This window comes from Ochlerotatus camptorhynchus, unplaced genomic scaffold (genome assembly GCF_037179485.1).
Source record: "Ochlerotatus camptorhynchus isolate MF236.1 unplaced genomic scaffold, CSIRO-AGI_Acam_v1.1 ptg000216l, whole genome shotgun sequence".
In the NCBI taxonomy this organism is placed as follows: domain Eukaryota; kingdom Metazoa; phylum Arthropoda; class Insecta; order Diptera; family Culicidae; genus Ochlerotatus; species Ochlerotatus camptorhynchus.
This window is the reverse complement of record NW_027040706.1, coordinates 1,022,859-1,039,208: the sequence shown is the minus strand read 5'-3', so window position 1 is coordinate 1,039,208 and position 16,350 is coordinate 1,022,859. Positions and strand designations below refer to the sequence as shown.

The 16,350-nt window shown below is 43.2% G+C and overlaps 3 protein-coding genes across 3 annotated transcripts in view; all 3 read left to right on the top strand.

Annotated features, from left to right (window-relative positions):
- Nucleotides 1-16,350, top strand: part of rtet (major facilitator superfamily domain-containing protein rtet) — a 57,854-nt gene that overhangs the window by 1,717 nt on the left and 39,787 nt on the right. The gene's annotated exons all lie outside the window — the stretch shown is intronic.
- Nucleotides 2,432-8,700, top strand: LOC135703620 (uncharacterized). Its single transcript, XM_065224898.1, has 3 exons — nt 2,432-2,456; nt 2,513-6,678; nt 6,730-8,700. Exons 2-3 carry the CDS (start codon nt 2,587-2,589, stop codon nt 8,698-8,700), a joined length of 6,063 nt encoding a protein of 2,020 aa, XP_065080970.1. The 5' UTR covers nt 2,432-2,456; nt 2,513-2,586.
- On the top strand, nt 13,341-14,682 carry Sgf11 (SAGA associated factor 11kDa). The gene is made up of 2 exons (XM_065224802.1): nt 13,341-13,808; nt 13,873-14,682. Exons 1-2 carry the CDS (start codon nt 13,448-13,450, stop codon nt 14,052-14,054), a joined length of 543 nt encoding a protein of 180 aa, XP_065080874.1. The 5' UTR covers nt 13,341-13,447; the 3' UTR covers nt 14,055-14,682.

Here is a 16,350-nt window from a genome sequence, read left to right as displayed (position 1 = left end):
TAATTCAATCTCTGATGGGATGATCCTGCAGGATTGCATTCTCAGTTTGAATACTGTAAAAATATTTTTAACATTATTTGTTGATGTTTTGATGAGAGCAACATATTTTTCATTTTGAAGAAATCTCAATAAGTTTGCATTTAAAAATAAGGATTTACTCGATGATTTACTTACCTTTCTTACCGGCGCTACTTTTCTGTTCATATTTGCTTTCTGTTATTGAATAAAGCGATTACAATAACACGTAAAACATAGTTTTCTTATCACAAACTTGAAAATATATGCAGTTGACAGATGATCTCAAGTTCATCACCGCTACGATTACAGCGCCACGGTGGCCGGCATAAACTTGGATTTGTCAATACTCGATACCGCGAAACATCTATGCAGTTATGTTTTTTTCGACGCAGGGTAATTGGAAGATTGCCGTAAAAGCTCAACGCAGATGTCGCCACTGCATGATGATGATAATGTTGACAGACTGCATATAAAATTCGGGAAAATTAGCGTTAAATCATAATTTTCATCAAGCCTGTGTAAAATCCTTCCAATATAACATTCGAATTGAAGAAGAAAACGTTATTACGATCAGACTGATGTGCATTTTTGACTTTTCCAGTTGAACTTTCATAAGATATATTCATTTCATTTCGCGGCTCCATCAATGCTGCATCGTAAATATGATGTATAAACAGAAATAAATTGCTCAATTACTCAAAATAAAGATGATTTGTCATCTTGTTATCACTTTGAAAACCATCTAGCACCATTTTATAGTATGGTGCGTGTTGAGTAAAGCAAGTTCCGTTGCGTTTTCCGTCGAAAATTGTGAGTATCAATATGTTTGCTTAGAAAAGGCCAAAATGAACATTTATTGAATATTGGCGTCCTATACAACCAATTCTCCATTACCACCAGCATGATACAACCTTTCCTAAGTAAATTCACTTAATTTCCACTCTCATCTTAGTGGAAATCGCACATATTCACAATTTTCCGAAAAATGCAGCTGCGCAGGAGGTAACCTCTCGCTGTGGGTGCAAACTTGTTATGCATTATTTTCCATGAAAACATCTCCGATCCATACCGAAATAATAACAATTAGTTTTCAAACACGTTTTCTTACACGATTCAAGCAAAAGTTTCCACGGGAAATTATTAGTTTTTCTTTATGGACCGATTTGCCCCAAAAATCGTCTGTTTTACTTGGAAAATTTGGAAACTATCCTCCTTCTAGTAGTTCTCACTTCGAAATGTAGGAGGCGAAAGCTTGGAAAAGTTTCACTGCAAGACGCCAATCGAAAGTTAAGAATGTAGCTCAACATTTACAATAACATTCTACCAATTTTTCATGTGCGTAGCCCACTGCAACAGCCGAACGTACGAACGAATAGGGTGACTATAGCGCATTTTAAGAAAACGTCACAAGTTTTTATGGCTGTTTTAAATCAATAATTACGAAAAAACCATAAAGCCTACAAGGTTACTACCAAAGGCACAAATCTAGAGAACTGCATGGAGAATGTTTTGTAGAACAAATAAATTAACAGTAATTAAAATTTTCAACTTAAAAACACTAAAATGTATGAAATTTCACCATTTTTCTTGTACATTCAACATACTTTTCAATTTTAATGTATGATAATTAACTTTAATCAAGTTCTATTTTAAAGAGCATTGATAGGTATGCCTTAAATCTTTCATTTGGTATGTTGAAATCAGAAATCCACAATAAGATAAAGAAAATATAGCTAACCAAAGTTGGCAATAAAAAAAAAACGTAATATGTTGAATAACTCACATAGCAGTCATTTCCGACCCTTTGTTTCATGGGGATTTTTTCATAACATTAGGAGCCCTATCTACCATGAAAATATGTAAAACCCGGAACCAAACACCCTGTACATAAAAATGAATTTCTGTCTCTCTGTCTATCTGTCTGACCCTTATAGACTCGGAAACTACTGAGCCGATCGGCGTGAAAATTTGTATGCAGGGATCTTTGGGGCCGGAAAAGGTTCTTATGATGGTTCGAGACCCCCGCTCCCTCTGTAAGGGGGGGGGGGTGTGCGCACCGCCGAGCACTATCAATACACCTTGCGCCATACCCTACCTGCGAAGCGCAAGAGACGTTGATCCTAAACGTCAGTGAAGGACCATGCGGAAAGGAATCGACTGAGAGTGTGTGTGTGAGCTTGGGAATAGGTACATGGATAAGGTAAACAAAAACAGTATCTGAGATATCGAAGTGTAGTAAAGAGCCTAGTTATTTTTGCAATTTTCATTGGAATTAATTTAACTTCAGTGCAGCTCAATCTAGATTTATATTGTAAGTAAAACAATCATTTTTGGGACAGTGATTAAAATTGTCGCTTTTATTTAGATTGTTGATGGAATTCGAAGTCCAGGAAAGGCTCCCGTGAATGTAACCTGAAAAGAACAAAGAAACCATAAATGTGAGTTATTAAATAGATTATATACAATTATACAAACTAATATGAAATAAATTTAGTTTCAAGCTGTGCAACAAACCATACTGCTGTGGAAATTTATTTCGAGAACTGGTCCGAACAATCTTGAAAATTTATGATGCCGGGACCTAGACCAGATCTGGAAAAGACAGGTTATAGTTGTGCGGGATGCCAACTGCCGGACAGTGCCGAAGACGAAATGGTGGGTTGTGACCATTGCCAACGATGGTACCATTTCGGATGTGCTGGTGTGACGGACGAAGTGAAGGACATCTCTTGGTCCTGCGATGAGTGTGTCGGATTAGCTGTGGATAAATCAGCGCCGACCGGTCTGGATGAGGAGTTGGAAAAACTCGAAAAGCAGATGGAAGAACAGAGTCAGGCATTGGAGAAGGAAAAGATCCTGCATAAGAAGCGACTAGAGCACCAACGGCAGATGTTTTTGATGCGACTACAGGCAGAAAAGGACAAACGCGAGATGGAGTTGGAATTCGAGAAGATGCAGCTGGAAAAGGAGTTGGCCGAAAAAGAAGCGCACCGGAAGAAACGGGATCAAGTTCTGAAGCAGGTGCAGGATAAGCTGAAGCAAGTGAGGATTGATCCGGCTACGAAGAAGGATGTAGGACAAGGAAGAAAACAAGATGAAGAAAGAAAAGCATCGAAAGGCGAAGATGGGCACAAGAAGAAAACGAAGAAGACAGTACAGCCGGAGCAAGCTACAATGGAGAAGGAAAAGCCAGGAAGAGGAAAGTCCGAGAAGAAAAAGTCGGAGAAACATCTGGAGAAAGCTGATCCAAGGGATGCAAGCAAAGGAGCGTACCGTAAGTTTTCTACTCCCAAGAAGGTCGGTGGTGTACCTGTATTGATTCCAAGCTCCAGTAAGGATAAATCTCCGCTTAGGCATCCAGATCTGCCAACGAAGAAGAAGAGCAAGAAGCAACCGATAGTTTACAAGGAAAGCAGTTCCAGCGGTAGCGAAGAAGAAAAAGAGGAAAGTGAAGAGGAGTCCGGATCAGAGGAAGAGAAAGAGGATTCGGAGGAATCAGGATCGGATGAAGGTTCGTCGGAAATGGAGGAAGAAAGTCGGTTGGAAAAGGAAGAAACTTCGTCGGAAGAAGAGGAAGTAGAAGAGAAGCGTCGTCCGAAGAAGCGTCACCGTCATCCAACAAAGAGACAATTATCAGCACGACAATTCCTGTCGAAGAAGTTGCCGATATTTTCCGGACGGCTAGAGGAATGGCCGATGTTCATTAGCGCGTATGAAACATCCAATGATGCATGCGGATTTTCCGACGTCGAGAATTTGGCTCGACTTCAAGAGTGCTTGAAGGGTTCAGCACTAGAGGCGGTACGCAGTAGGCTGCTTCTGCCGAAGGCAGTACCGCAGATAATCGACACTCTGAAGATGCTGTATGGCAGACCTGAGCAACTTTTGAACATGCTGTTGTCAAAGGTCAGGAAGGCTCCTGCTCCGAGAGCCGATAAGTTGGCTACATTTATCCAGTTCGGTGTAGTCGTTCAGCAGTTAGCGGATCATCTAGAAGCTACCGATCTCACTACACATCTAATGAATCCGATGCTGATCCAGGAGTTGACGGAGAAGCTGCCGGCTAATACACAGTTGGAGTGGGTTCGCTATCGTAGAAAGGCTCGCGTGATTACCCTACGAACGTTGGCTGACTTTCTCTCGTGTATAGCCAGGGACGCAAGTGAGATTACCCCGTATGGCGATTCAACTATTTCGGCAGCCGATCAAGGATTCCGGAAAGGAAAAGGCAGAAAGGAAAATGAGGGATTCCTGCACACTCACAGTGCTGAAGCAAACAGCGAACGAAGCCAGTCATCGAGCTCATGGCAGAGGGAGAAGAAACCATGCAGGATATGCGGACAGTTCGATCATCGGATCCGCAATTGTGAGACCTTTAGGAGACTTCGGATCGCGGAAAGATGGGAGGCAGTACGAAAGTGGAAGTTATGCTATCTGTGCTTGAATGAGCATGGAAATGCCCGTTGCAAACTCAATTTTCGATGCAACGTGGGTCAATGTAGTGAGCCCCACAATCCTCTGCTGCATTTCGAGCAGCCTCAAGCCAACTCAAACTGCAACGTCCATACCATCCAGCGCCAACAGTCGGTGATATTTCGAATGATTCCCGTAACCCTATACAACGGGAACTACGCCGTAGACACCATAGCATTTTTGGACGAAGGTTCATCGTACACGTTGATCGAGAAGTCACTGGCAACCATTCTGCAAGCAAAGGGAGTTGTACAACCGCTTCGCGTGACATGGACAGCAGGAGTAACCCGTTTGGAGAAGGATTCACGGAGGGTGGAGCTCTGTATTTCTGCCCTAGGATCGTTACACCGCTTCCGCATCATGGCTGCCCATACGGTCGAGAGTCTGAAGCTACCACAACAAACAGTAGCTATGTCAGAAGTGATCAACGAACATCCTCACCTTCGAGGAATACCGGTATCCGATTTCCGCAGAGGAGTTCCTCAAATTCTCATCGGCTTGAAAGACATCCACCTGTACGCTCCCATCGAATCTAGGATCGGTAGACCGGATGAACCAATCGCCGTCAAGTCGAAACTCGGTTGGACAATCTACGGACCTACCCACGCAAGCCATCCTGAAACAGGGATAGTCGGACACCACAGCTGTGACATCGTATCCAACGAAGATTTGCACGACCTGTTACGGAGTCACTACGCCCTGGACGAGTCCATGATTTCCGTAGCGCTACTTCCTGAATCCAGTGACGACAAACGAGCCAAAGAGATCCTGAACAGCACGACCGTGAGGATCGGAAACCGTTTCGAAACGGGTCTTTTGTGGAGCGAGGATGACCCAAGATTCCCAGACAGCTATCCGATGGCGGTCAAGAGATTCCGATGTCTGGAGAGACGGTTGGTCAAAGATAGTAACCTGTATGATAAGGTAAGGGAGTTAATTGCCGATTATACGAAGAAGGGGTATATCCATGTAGCTTCGAAGTCTGAGTTAGCTGAGTTTCAACCGGATAAGGTGTGGTATTTGCCACTGAGTGTAGTAGTGCATCCGAAGAAGCCAGGGAAAGTCCGATTAGTATGGGACGCTGCGGCTGCAGTAAATGGGGTGTCGCTGAACTCGAAGTTGCTTAAGGGTCCGGACATGCTAACTCCACTCCCGAGCGTATTATCGAAGTTCCGTGAGCGAGAAGTGGGTTTTGGAGGTGACATTAGGGAGATGTACCTTCAAATGATGGTCCGTAAAGCCGACAAGCGTGCACGATTCGTCTTCCGAGGAAATTCAGCAGAGGAATTCAAGGTCTACATCATAGACGTGACGATGTTTGGTGCGACGAGCTCGCCATGCTCCGCCCAATTCGTTAAAAACCTCAACGCGAAGGAGTATGCAGTACAGTTCCCGGAAGCGGCGAAGGCGATTGTGGAGAACCATTACGTCGATGATTATTTCGACAGCATGGATACAGTAGAGCAGGCGGTTAAGCGAGCCCAGGAGGTGAAGTACGTGCACTCGAAGGCTGGTTTCGAAATCCTCAACTGGGTGGCCAACTCCGACGAATTTCTGCAGAGCATGGGGGAGCAGAAAAGTAACAAATGCGTTCAGCTCACCGACGACATGGGTACGAGTTTGGAACGAGTCTTGGGCATAGCTTGGTGCCCGCTAGGGGATGAATTCACGTTTCTAGTGAAGCTACGGGATGAACTGATGACGTATCTGTCAGGAGAGCAAAGGCCGACAAAAAGGGTGATCATGAGCTGTGTCATGAGCCTTTTCGATCCCCTTGGGATGCTAGCAACGTTCACTATCCACGGAAAAATACTAATTCAAGACTTATGGCGTAGTGGCTGCGACTGGGATCAACCTATTGATGACGAATGCTGTGATAAGTGGAACCGATGGATCAGTTGGCTTCCGGAGATTGAAAATGTGAAGATTCCACGCCACTATTTTCGAAGGTTCAGTTCAGTCGACTACAGCACTCTACAGCTCCATGTCCTCGTTGATGCCAGCAAAGATGCATATGGTGCTGCTGCATATTTCCGTGTGTTAACAGATGAAGGCCCATTGTGTTCACTGGTGATGGCGAGATCGAAGGTCGCTCCGTTAAAAATGCTGTCAATACCTCGTCTTGAGCTACAAGCGGCAGTCATAGGATCCAGGTTGATGAATTCGGTGATCGAGGCTCATTCATTGGTGGTGAAGAAGCGGTTCATTTGGTCCGATTCCAGAACGGTGATTTCTTAGATTCAGTTAGAGCAACGCAAATACAAGCCATTCGTCGCTTTCCGGATTGGCGAGATTCTGAGCCTCACGAAGCATAGTGAGTGGCGATGGATTTCAACGGCGAGTAACATTGCGGACGACTTAACGAAGTGGAAAAAGGGCAGCAGTCTAGATTCGAACGGTCCGTGGTTCCAGGGCCCACGATTCTTGTACCAGCCAGAAGAGGAATGGTCGCAGCAAGACACCGTAGAACCGAATACCCCAGAGGAAGCCCGAATATGCCATTTGTTCCATGATATTTCGATAGTCGAGACGGTAATCGATGCCACGCGTTTCTCTCGTTGGAAGGTTCTCGTCCGAACAGTAGCCTGCATCTACAGGTTCAAATCCAACTGTATCAGGAAACGGGAAGGCTTGGCGATCGAGGTGATTTCAGCACCACCAAGGGTGCAACGGTTGGTGAAGAGGTCTATACTAACTGTGTTGGTTCCACTGAAGCGAGAGGAGTTTCAACGTGCTGAAGCCTACCTTTGGCGGTCGGCGCAGGCAGAGGCCTACGAAGATGAAATAAAGATCCTTGTGAAGAACCGTGACCTTCCGTACAGCGAGTGGCATCCGTTGGAGAAGAATAGCAATTTGTACGACGTCAGCCCGTTTTTAGACGAGCAAGGTGTTCTCCGGATGGAAGGCAGAACCGCACAGGGTTCATTCCTTCCCTTTGAACTCCGATTCCCGGTAATCTTGCCTAAGAAGCACCCAATCACGACGAAGTTGCTGGAATATCATCACCAACAAGCGGCCCACGCAAATGGGGAAACTGTGGTCAACGAGCTCCGACAGCGTTTCAGGATCCCAAATCTCCGGACAGAATTGAAGGCAGTGACGAAGGCGTGTGTGTGGTGCAGAGGAAAGAAGTGCCAGCCGAAGATCCCGAGAATGGCTCCGCTTCCGTTGGCTCGTGTCACCCCTGGTTGGCAACCATTCAGTTTCACTGGAGTGGACTATTGCGGACCGCTAACAGTCACGGTTGGTCGTAGGTCGGAAAAGCGGTGGATATGCCTATTTACATGTCTATCTACAAGAGCAATCCATCTGGAGGTCGCTCATAGCCTGACGACGCAAGCATGCTTGATGGCGATTCGAAGATTTGTGTGCCGAAGGGGCAAGCCGGTGGAATTCTTCTCTGATAATGGCACGAACTTCCAAGGTGCGAGCAAGGAGATAGTTAGGACGATAGAGGGAGATTGCGAGGAGGCGATGACAGACGCTAGAACTCGCTGGAACTTCAACCCGCCGAGCGCGCCCCATATGGGCGGAATCTGGGAACGGTTGGTCCGTTCAGTGAAAGCAGCTTTGGTGGTGTTCAACGACGGAAGACGATTGACGGACGAAGTATTGTTGACTACGTTGGCGGAGGCAGAAGACCTGATCAATTCCCGCCCTTTAACGTACTGTGGCCTTGGATCGGATGCAATCGAAGCCCTTACGCCGAATCACTTCGTGAAGGGTATCGGGATGACCGGTAAAGTGGAACTGGTTCCCAGCACGAACGAAGCTGAAGCTTTGCGGGACAGTTTCAAACGAGCTTTGGCAGATCAGCTGTGGAAGAGATGGGTGGCGGAATATCTGCCCACGATTAACAAGCGATCGAAGTGGCAATCGGAGGCGCAACCAGTTAGTCGTGGAGACTTGGTCTACATCGCTGATGAAGCCACACGCAAGACTTGGATACGCGGCGTGGTAGTTGAAGTATACCCTGGAGCAGACGGCAGAATCAGGCAAGCGTCGGTAAAGACGGCGAAAGGAGAGTACAGGCGTCCTGTAACGAAGTTGGCGGTGCTGGAAGTCCAGGATCGTAAATCTGGTTCTACGGAGGGACCCTCACCAGAATTACGGGGAGGGGGTATGTGCGCACCGCCGAGCACTATCAATACACCTTGCGCCATACCCTACCTGCGAAGCGCAAGAGACGTTGATCCTAAACGTCAGTGAAGGACCATGCGGAAAGGAATCGACTGAGAGTGTGTGTGTGAGCTTGGGAATAGGTACATGGATAAGGTAAACAAAAACAGTATCTGAGATATCGAAGTGTAGTAAAGAGCCTAGTTATTTTTGCAATTTTCATTGGAATTAATTTAACTTCAGTGCAGCTCAATCTAGATTTATATTGTAAGTAAAACAATCATTTTTTGGGACAGTGATTAAAATTGTCGCTTTTATTTAGATTGTTGATGGAATTCGAAGTCCAGGAAAGGCTCCCGTGAATGTAACCTGAACAGAACAAAGAAACCATAAATGTGAGTTATTAAATAGATTATATACAATTATACAAACTAATATGAAATAAATTTAGTTTCAAGCTGTGCAACAAACCATACACAGCAAAAAAAAATGTAATATCGATCAACGTAATTCAAGCTGATGTATGAAATAATGATGTAATAGCAAAAAGCAGATACAATATTACATCAATGGATGTAATTTTGTTCGCAAAATCGATGTACATCGTACAATGTGATATTACACAACCGATGGATTGACCTGGTTGCATCAGTTTCGATGTAATATTCAACAACTTTTTTTGCTGTGTACTGCTGTGGAAATTTATTTCGAGAACTGGTCCGAACAGGGGGGCTCCCATACAAATGAAACAAATATATCTGCATAACTCGAGAACTAATCAAGCAAATGGAACCAACTTTGGCATGTGGAGGTATAAGGAGATGGTCATAGGGGGTAGTCCCTCAGATAAGAAGGGGGGGGGGGCTACGTACAATATAGCACGCTTTTTTTTAATCGGCGCATAAACTCTAGCTAATATTGAATCTCGAGCCTGGTCGGGTACACTCAGCTAGTATTGGATAAAACTGTATTGATTAATCCTCTCCAACGTTTCGGAATGTAACCTTTTCCGGAGATCGTCCATTTTCGCTGAAAAAAATCTGCGGGCAGTACCTGTTTGCACTCGTGATTGCATTCCCAATGAGTCGGTGAAGGAAATGAGACGATAAACCGTGAACTGATTCTTTAAATGAGTAGTTTTTACCCATTTTATGATTTCAAAATTCAATTTATTTTTTACAGCTGCATACATGGTTTGAAAATTAGTATTATTTTACCCATTAATGGGTTTTCGCATGTATAAGGTCACGATTGTTCGTATTTAACAGCCTCAATCTACCCCTGACTCGACCCCTGAATAGTCCTCTCCAGGCGGGTTCGTATTGGTGCGATTTGCGTGTGTTAGTGAGATGAAATTTTTTGTAAGCTGTGAGAAATTTTTTGTTTGCTATAAGAACTGTCATTCTATAAAGTCAAAATAAACAACAAAACGAAAACAAAACCTACGCTTGCACGGTAACAGTCAAATACCCTTTTATGAGTAAAAGTTAACCCATTTTTTAATAAAAGTGGCTTTACTCATTAATGAGTAAATTATTTTAACAACAATGAGTTCCTGCTAACTGTAGCTAATACCCTGGACATACTATGGCTTATATCATGTAATATAGGCTGTCTTGCAATGAGCACTCATACATTGGATTTCCAGTGAAACCTAGATGTATGAGTGTTCATTGCAAGACAACCTATATTACATGATATAAGCCATAGTATGTCCGGGGTATAACCATAGAGGTAACTCTAATACCAACAATCAATACGAAACTAACGATTTTAAATTGGCTCACCGCTTTAGTAGCCTATTGGTCCCAAGCAAACGATTAACGTACCCTATTCTAGTTGAAATTCTATTACTACACTATGTTTGTTTTGATTCGCTATGAAAGTTTGACAGATAACATCAGGGGTGTGTGGATTCATGCAGAACATGCAGGGGTGAGTGAAATAGCTTGGGACTGCTTGGGACCGTTGTTCTGGTACTGAGTGAGCCAAAAATAATAATGATTTTCTTCGGGACCCAGTGGTCTTAGAGTTACCTCTATGCTAATACCTCGTTCTCATTACGCTCTATATCACGTGATATAACGAGATGATATCGATATCAAGTTGAGGTGTTCACATTACGATAACTTGATATAGTTTTTCATTTATGACAGTGAAAAAAGACAAACCAGAAAAAAGACCAACTTTGTTATTGTTTGCATGTGCAGCATCAGGGATTTGAGTTTGCTATGGAAACCTATCCTGACGGCGGTATCGCGTGGAAGTTTTCAGAGCGTACGAAGCCAGTACCGAAGAGATCCGGATACTTTTGACCAATGAGTGTCGGAATATTTGCCGCAGCCTGACCAGTTACATATCATACAAATGGAAAGCTGTTCTACGCTGCATTTTCACTTTCAAAACGATGGTTTTCTGGATCAGGATATTGAGTCGATTTTACAGGCTACACAGGAAAGCCAGAGCAAGGTAAAGAAATCCCACATGGATGTTCTTTAAATGCGGATCTTTTTAGTATCATCGAACGTCTGAGGCGGAAACAACATGCGCAGCCCTAATATAAAAATAACCATAAAAGAGAACTTAACGACGTGTTCGGGGTATTATCCAAACCATTTGTGGGATAGTTTACCCATCCGGGATACAGTTCGTTTATGGTATTTATGTATTAGGGAGCGCTCAGCACCATTGATTACAGTTGGATCACGCTAGCGAGAAATCTCTTATTCACCGACTTTTGCCTTGATGTTGTTAACTTCCCATCGGGAGAGCTTCTTGATTTCCTCCTACGGTACCTGGTCAGTCGGCACAAAACGGCGTCCAAAACGTTTTGGTTGGGTACCGGAGAAAATATTTGATTTGCTACATTTATTTGTTCGCCGGGCACACGAACGAGTCAACACCGACACCAAATTTCACCACGGAATCCTCCGGAGGCGATCACCACCGTGAAACCTTCCATTAGTATTGATTGCGGAAGAACTTCGTCTCGGGTGGGACAGGAGATTTAGAACGGTTGCTTGAAACTGCCAGTTCGGATTTTCTGAATGTTTTGATTGACTCGACGGATAAGTGACATTTTAATCCAAAACATAGCGACCAGCTGTATCGTGGCATGGTTGCCAGTCACTGATTTTCAGGATTTTATCAAGTACACAACATGATATGAGCTATATAAAGAACTATTAATGATATAGATTGACAGATCGTTTGTATGGGATATCACGTAATATAAAACGTGATATAGCTGCTATATCACGAATCACTCTATATCACTTGATATAGAGCGTAATGAGAACAGGGTTTAAGACCACTGGGTCCCGAAGAAAATCATTATTATTTTTGGCTCACTCAGTACCAGAACAACGGTCCCAAGCAGTCCCAAGCTATTTCACTCACCCCTGCATGTTCTGCATGAATCCACACACCCCTGATGTTATCTGTCAAACTTTCATAGCGAATCAAAACAAAAATAGTGTAGTAATAGAATTTCAACTAGAATAGGGTACGTTAATCGTTTGCTTGGGACCAATAGGCTACTAAAGTGGTGAGCCAATTTAAAATCGTTAGTTTCGTATTGATTGTTGGTATAACAGTTACTACACAGCAAAAAAAGTTGTTGAATATTACATCGAAACTGCTGCAACCAGGTCAATCCATCGGTTGTGTAATATCACATTGTACGATGTACATCGATTTTGCGAACAAAATTACATCCATTGATGTAATATTGTATCTGCTTTTTGCTATAACATCATTATTTCATACATCAGCTTGAATTACGTTGATCGATATTACATTTTTTTTTGCTGTGTACTTAATTGGCAAAATAAATTACTCATTAAATAGTAGCGTCACTTTTATTGACAATGGGTTCACTTTTATTCATTAATGGAAGTTTGATTTTACCGTGCACATGACAGTTTACGCTAGTGTTATTACATTATTAGTGTAGTGTTCGTGACATCCTGCTTGGAGAACTCAATAGGATGCTGAACGCTGACGTCACGAATGAACGTGATGAACCCGCATTCATCAGTTTGACATCCAGTGGTGGTTTGTTTACCTATGCTTGTTAGGCAATTCAAGTTGATTTGAGGTTTTAAATAAAAAGAACTAAAACATATGATATCCGACTATGTTTATTTGAAGAAAATTCCTCTCCAAAAAATCTAAAAAAAAACATTTAAATATTTTTTAATTTTTTTCTAAGTCCATGGAAGGAAACCACTGCCAGATGTCAAAAAATGTGAGGTTAAACCGACGGTGCAGGCGGTGCAGCCATAGAGGTAACTCTAAGACTAGAAGGTCCCGAAATAAAGTGCTCATCTTTTTGGCTCAGCTCTGGTACTCTCTTCGGTCCCAAGCTAATCGAATCACCCCTCGAAACATAGGAAAAACCGAGGGAAAAACCAATAACCCCTCATTTTATCCGTCAAACTTTCATAGCGAATCAAAACAAACATTGCGTAGTACTAGAATTTCGACTAGAATAGGGTACGTTAATCGTTTGCTTGGGACCAATAGGCTACTAAAGTGGTGAGCCAATTTAAAATCGTTAGTTTCGTATTGATTGTTGGTGCAGCTGCCTATACACTCGAGACCTTAATTTCACATTTTTTTGTATACATCTTGTTAATCGTTTCGTTGTTCATGAATACACCATGTGAAGTTTTGTGAAACGTCAATACAAAGATAAACAAAAAACCTCAGGACCCGAGCGCTACGACTTGTGACTGCGGGTCGCATACCGATTCTTGAAGAATTCTAGCGAATAATATTAACAATTGTTTCAAATTAAGGATAAGTACTTCTACGAAAAATAAAGTCGTCAGCAATGGGCGAAAACGAGCCCTTACATATCGAGTATGCCGACGAGACTGAGCTACTGAACGAATTTCGCAGCTATATGAGTGATTCGGATACTCGGGAAAAAGCCGCAAACTACCTGCTGGAATCTCTGATCGACGAAACAATCCTGGGAGTGGTATTTGAGGTACACCATGCGTATAAGACCGGTTCCGGTGTAGCAATTGAGGGTCAACCAGAAGACTGTAAGCCTTACACGATTGTCGATCTGCCGGACATGGACGTGTTCGGTTCATCCAACAGTAAGAAAGCAATTGATTGTAATTGTCCCAACTGTAATCGTATAGTGGCTGCATCCCGATTTGCACCGCATCTAGAAAAGTGTATGGGTAGGTTTTTGTTGTTGTTTTGCCTTGTTTCATAATCGATCTGATGGTAATGTTTCGAACCTAGGAATGGGTCGAAATTCATCACGAATTGCTAGCCGGCGAATCGCAAATACAAGGGATGGTGGAAACTATTTCGGAGCAGATGAAGATGACGAAGATGATGCAGACTGGTCCGGTGAGAAACGTAAAAAGAAGATCGCCCCGGTCAGAACTAACGGCAGCAAGAAGAACGGTAAAACTTCATGAAAATAATTGACACAGGTATGAAACACGGTGAATCCATGGAAGAGACGGCTTCGATCTTCGGTAGCAGGTACGTCCGAGGGACGCACGGGTAAGTAGTCTTGTTGGTGGGCCACGTAGGATTCATTCTTGTTTTGGGGAGTAATGGTGTATTCACACACTTTTGGTAACTGCCGGTTCAATTCGAGGAAACTCTTGTTGAGTAGAGTTGACTATCTTTCAACTATCTTGATCAATCGTGACTCATAAAATTTACAAATTTGGACACAACATTGTGGTGTACAGTTTATTATCCTATTCGGATTTGGTCAAAATTTATTGTATCGAAAACGGTCGAAGATCTATGAATTAGGTATACAGTTCGTGAACGACTAAAATATTATTAATATATATATTATAATAGTACTAACTATTATAATTACATAGAAAATTAACCAATTAGGATATGAAATTATAAATATGAATGTAAAACATAGTGCTACGACTTGTTACTCTTGAGAAAACTCCTTTAATACCAACCATTAGTGGACCAATATACTACCTATGTTCACCAAAAGGTGCTTCCCTTTGAAACATCTGGTTGAAAGTATTGTAGCTACCCCCTAAAATGCAGGTTAAGAGTTAGCACAAAATTTGTAAAGTTTAAACGGTTCTACGCTACTATGGGAGGTTTTTAAATTATACCGCTAACTTCAGTTAGAGTTACCCAAATGCTGTTTAAATTTAATAAGTTGAAAGTCTCTGTTACGATTAATGAAAAATGTGAAATTTTTTAAATAAAATGGTACATATCAACTTCGTCAATTTCATTACATAAATGACAGAAATTAATTATCGTCATAGCAACCACATAGGTTTTCAGTTTTGACAGCATTGGGACAACAACAACAGACCAGAACCAAAGTTAGAGTAACATAAGTGGAACTTAAAATCTCCCATAGTATTTTTTTTTCCTTGATTTGTTTTCCGTCGATCTTGTTTTCCGTTACCATCAACTCATGAACCGGGGACCAACGGTTTTACTTCCCTTACGAAGGAAACCGTGATTAGAGATGTTATGCTTCAGAACATCCCGGCGGCGCCAACTGGGATTGAACCCAGGCCTGCTGGGCTGAGAGGTAATCACGCTTACCACTACACCACCGGCGCCGCTATCCATAGATTCGTAACTTCGGACCATTGAGTTGCGTAGGCATAGCATACTTTTAGGCGCCAGGTAGACACGCAAAAAAGGGAAGTCCACAGGGGCGATTCAAATCTGACGCCCACTCTTAAAGTGGGGGGAGGGGGGAGAGTCCAAGAGTGTGTAGGCAGCATAAAAAAGTCAAAACAAAGCAAACAAAGCTAGGCACAAGCGTGGGCCCGCGGTTATGCTCGCTATGGCTACTTGTTATTAGAAGAGGTAGGAGTGCTTCTTCCCTGGTGACAGTACACACTTAGATTTTTTCGCCGAGATGGGCACCACCGAGCAGCTCGGCATTTTATTTTGCTGGATCTCAGTGAAAAACTTGCCGAGATTCAGCTAACAAACGGGAATTTTGCCGAGATCTCAGCTAACAAACATATTTTTTGCTGAATTTCCAGCAAAATAAAATGCCGAGCTGCTCGGTGGTGCCCATCTCGGCAAAAAAATCTAAGTGTGTACGTGTAATAGGTATTGAAAAAGCGTGACACACGGGGGAGGGGAAATGGGTAAAAACATCAAAACTTGTGGATGTCATATTTTAATCGCCCCAACCAACACAATACGCCATGATGGGAACTTCTGCATACACGTCTCGACGGAACCGCGCACATCCCCATTGGGATGTACATGGCCGGTATAACCCCCTACGTGCCACCGAGGCAGTACAGTCGCACCACCACCAACTGATCCGTCGGTTGGTGGGTGAATGAGCCGATGTTCGTGTGGCTCGAATTATAGTAACGAAGAACATTCCTTTTCTACGAAGCTGTAGCAAACGTTTCAAACCCCAACCGATCTAACCATCTCGAGTTCGACGGCACAAGCGGCGCCGGTGGTGTAGTGGTAAGCGTGATTACCTCTCACCCTAGCAGGCCTGGGTTCAATCCCAGTCGACGCCGTCGGTATGTTCTGAGGCTTAACATCTCTGATGATGATGATGATGAGGGAAGTATAGCCGTTGGTCCCAGGTTCATGGTTCAGGTACATCGGGCCTGATGTCAAGTCTACTTGTAGTAAGTGAAACAAGAGTTGCAGCAGCAAAATAGAAAAACAGATACCACCCCCGCTACACCTGCTACAACAAAACCCTCCGCAGCACAAGCTGTCATGCAA

Excerpts from the sequence above, each read along its gene's own strand:
- Sgf11 (XM_065224802.1), top strand. The coding sequence starts at position 13,448 with ATGGGCGAAAACGAGCCCTTACATATCGAGTATGCCGACGAGACTGAG. Across the intron at positions 13,809-13,872 it reads GCATCTAGAAAAGTGTATGG|GAATGGGTCGAAATTCATCA; the intron begins GTAGGTTTTTGT and ends TTTCGAACCTAG.
- LOC135703620 (XM_065224898.1), top strand. The coding sequence starts at position 2,587 with ATGATGCCGGGACCTAGACCAGATCTGGAAAAGACAGGTTATAGTTGT. Across the intron at positions 6,679-6,729 it reads TGATCGAGGCTCATTCATTG|ATTCAGTTAGAGCAACGCAA; the intron begins GTGGTGAAGAAG and ends GTGATTTCTTAG.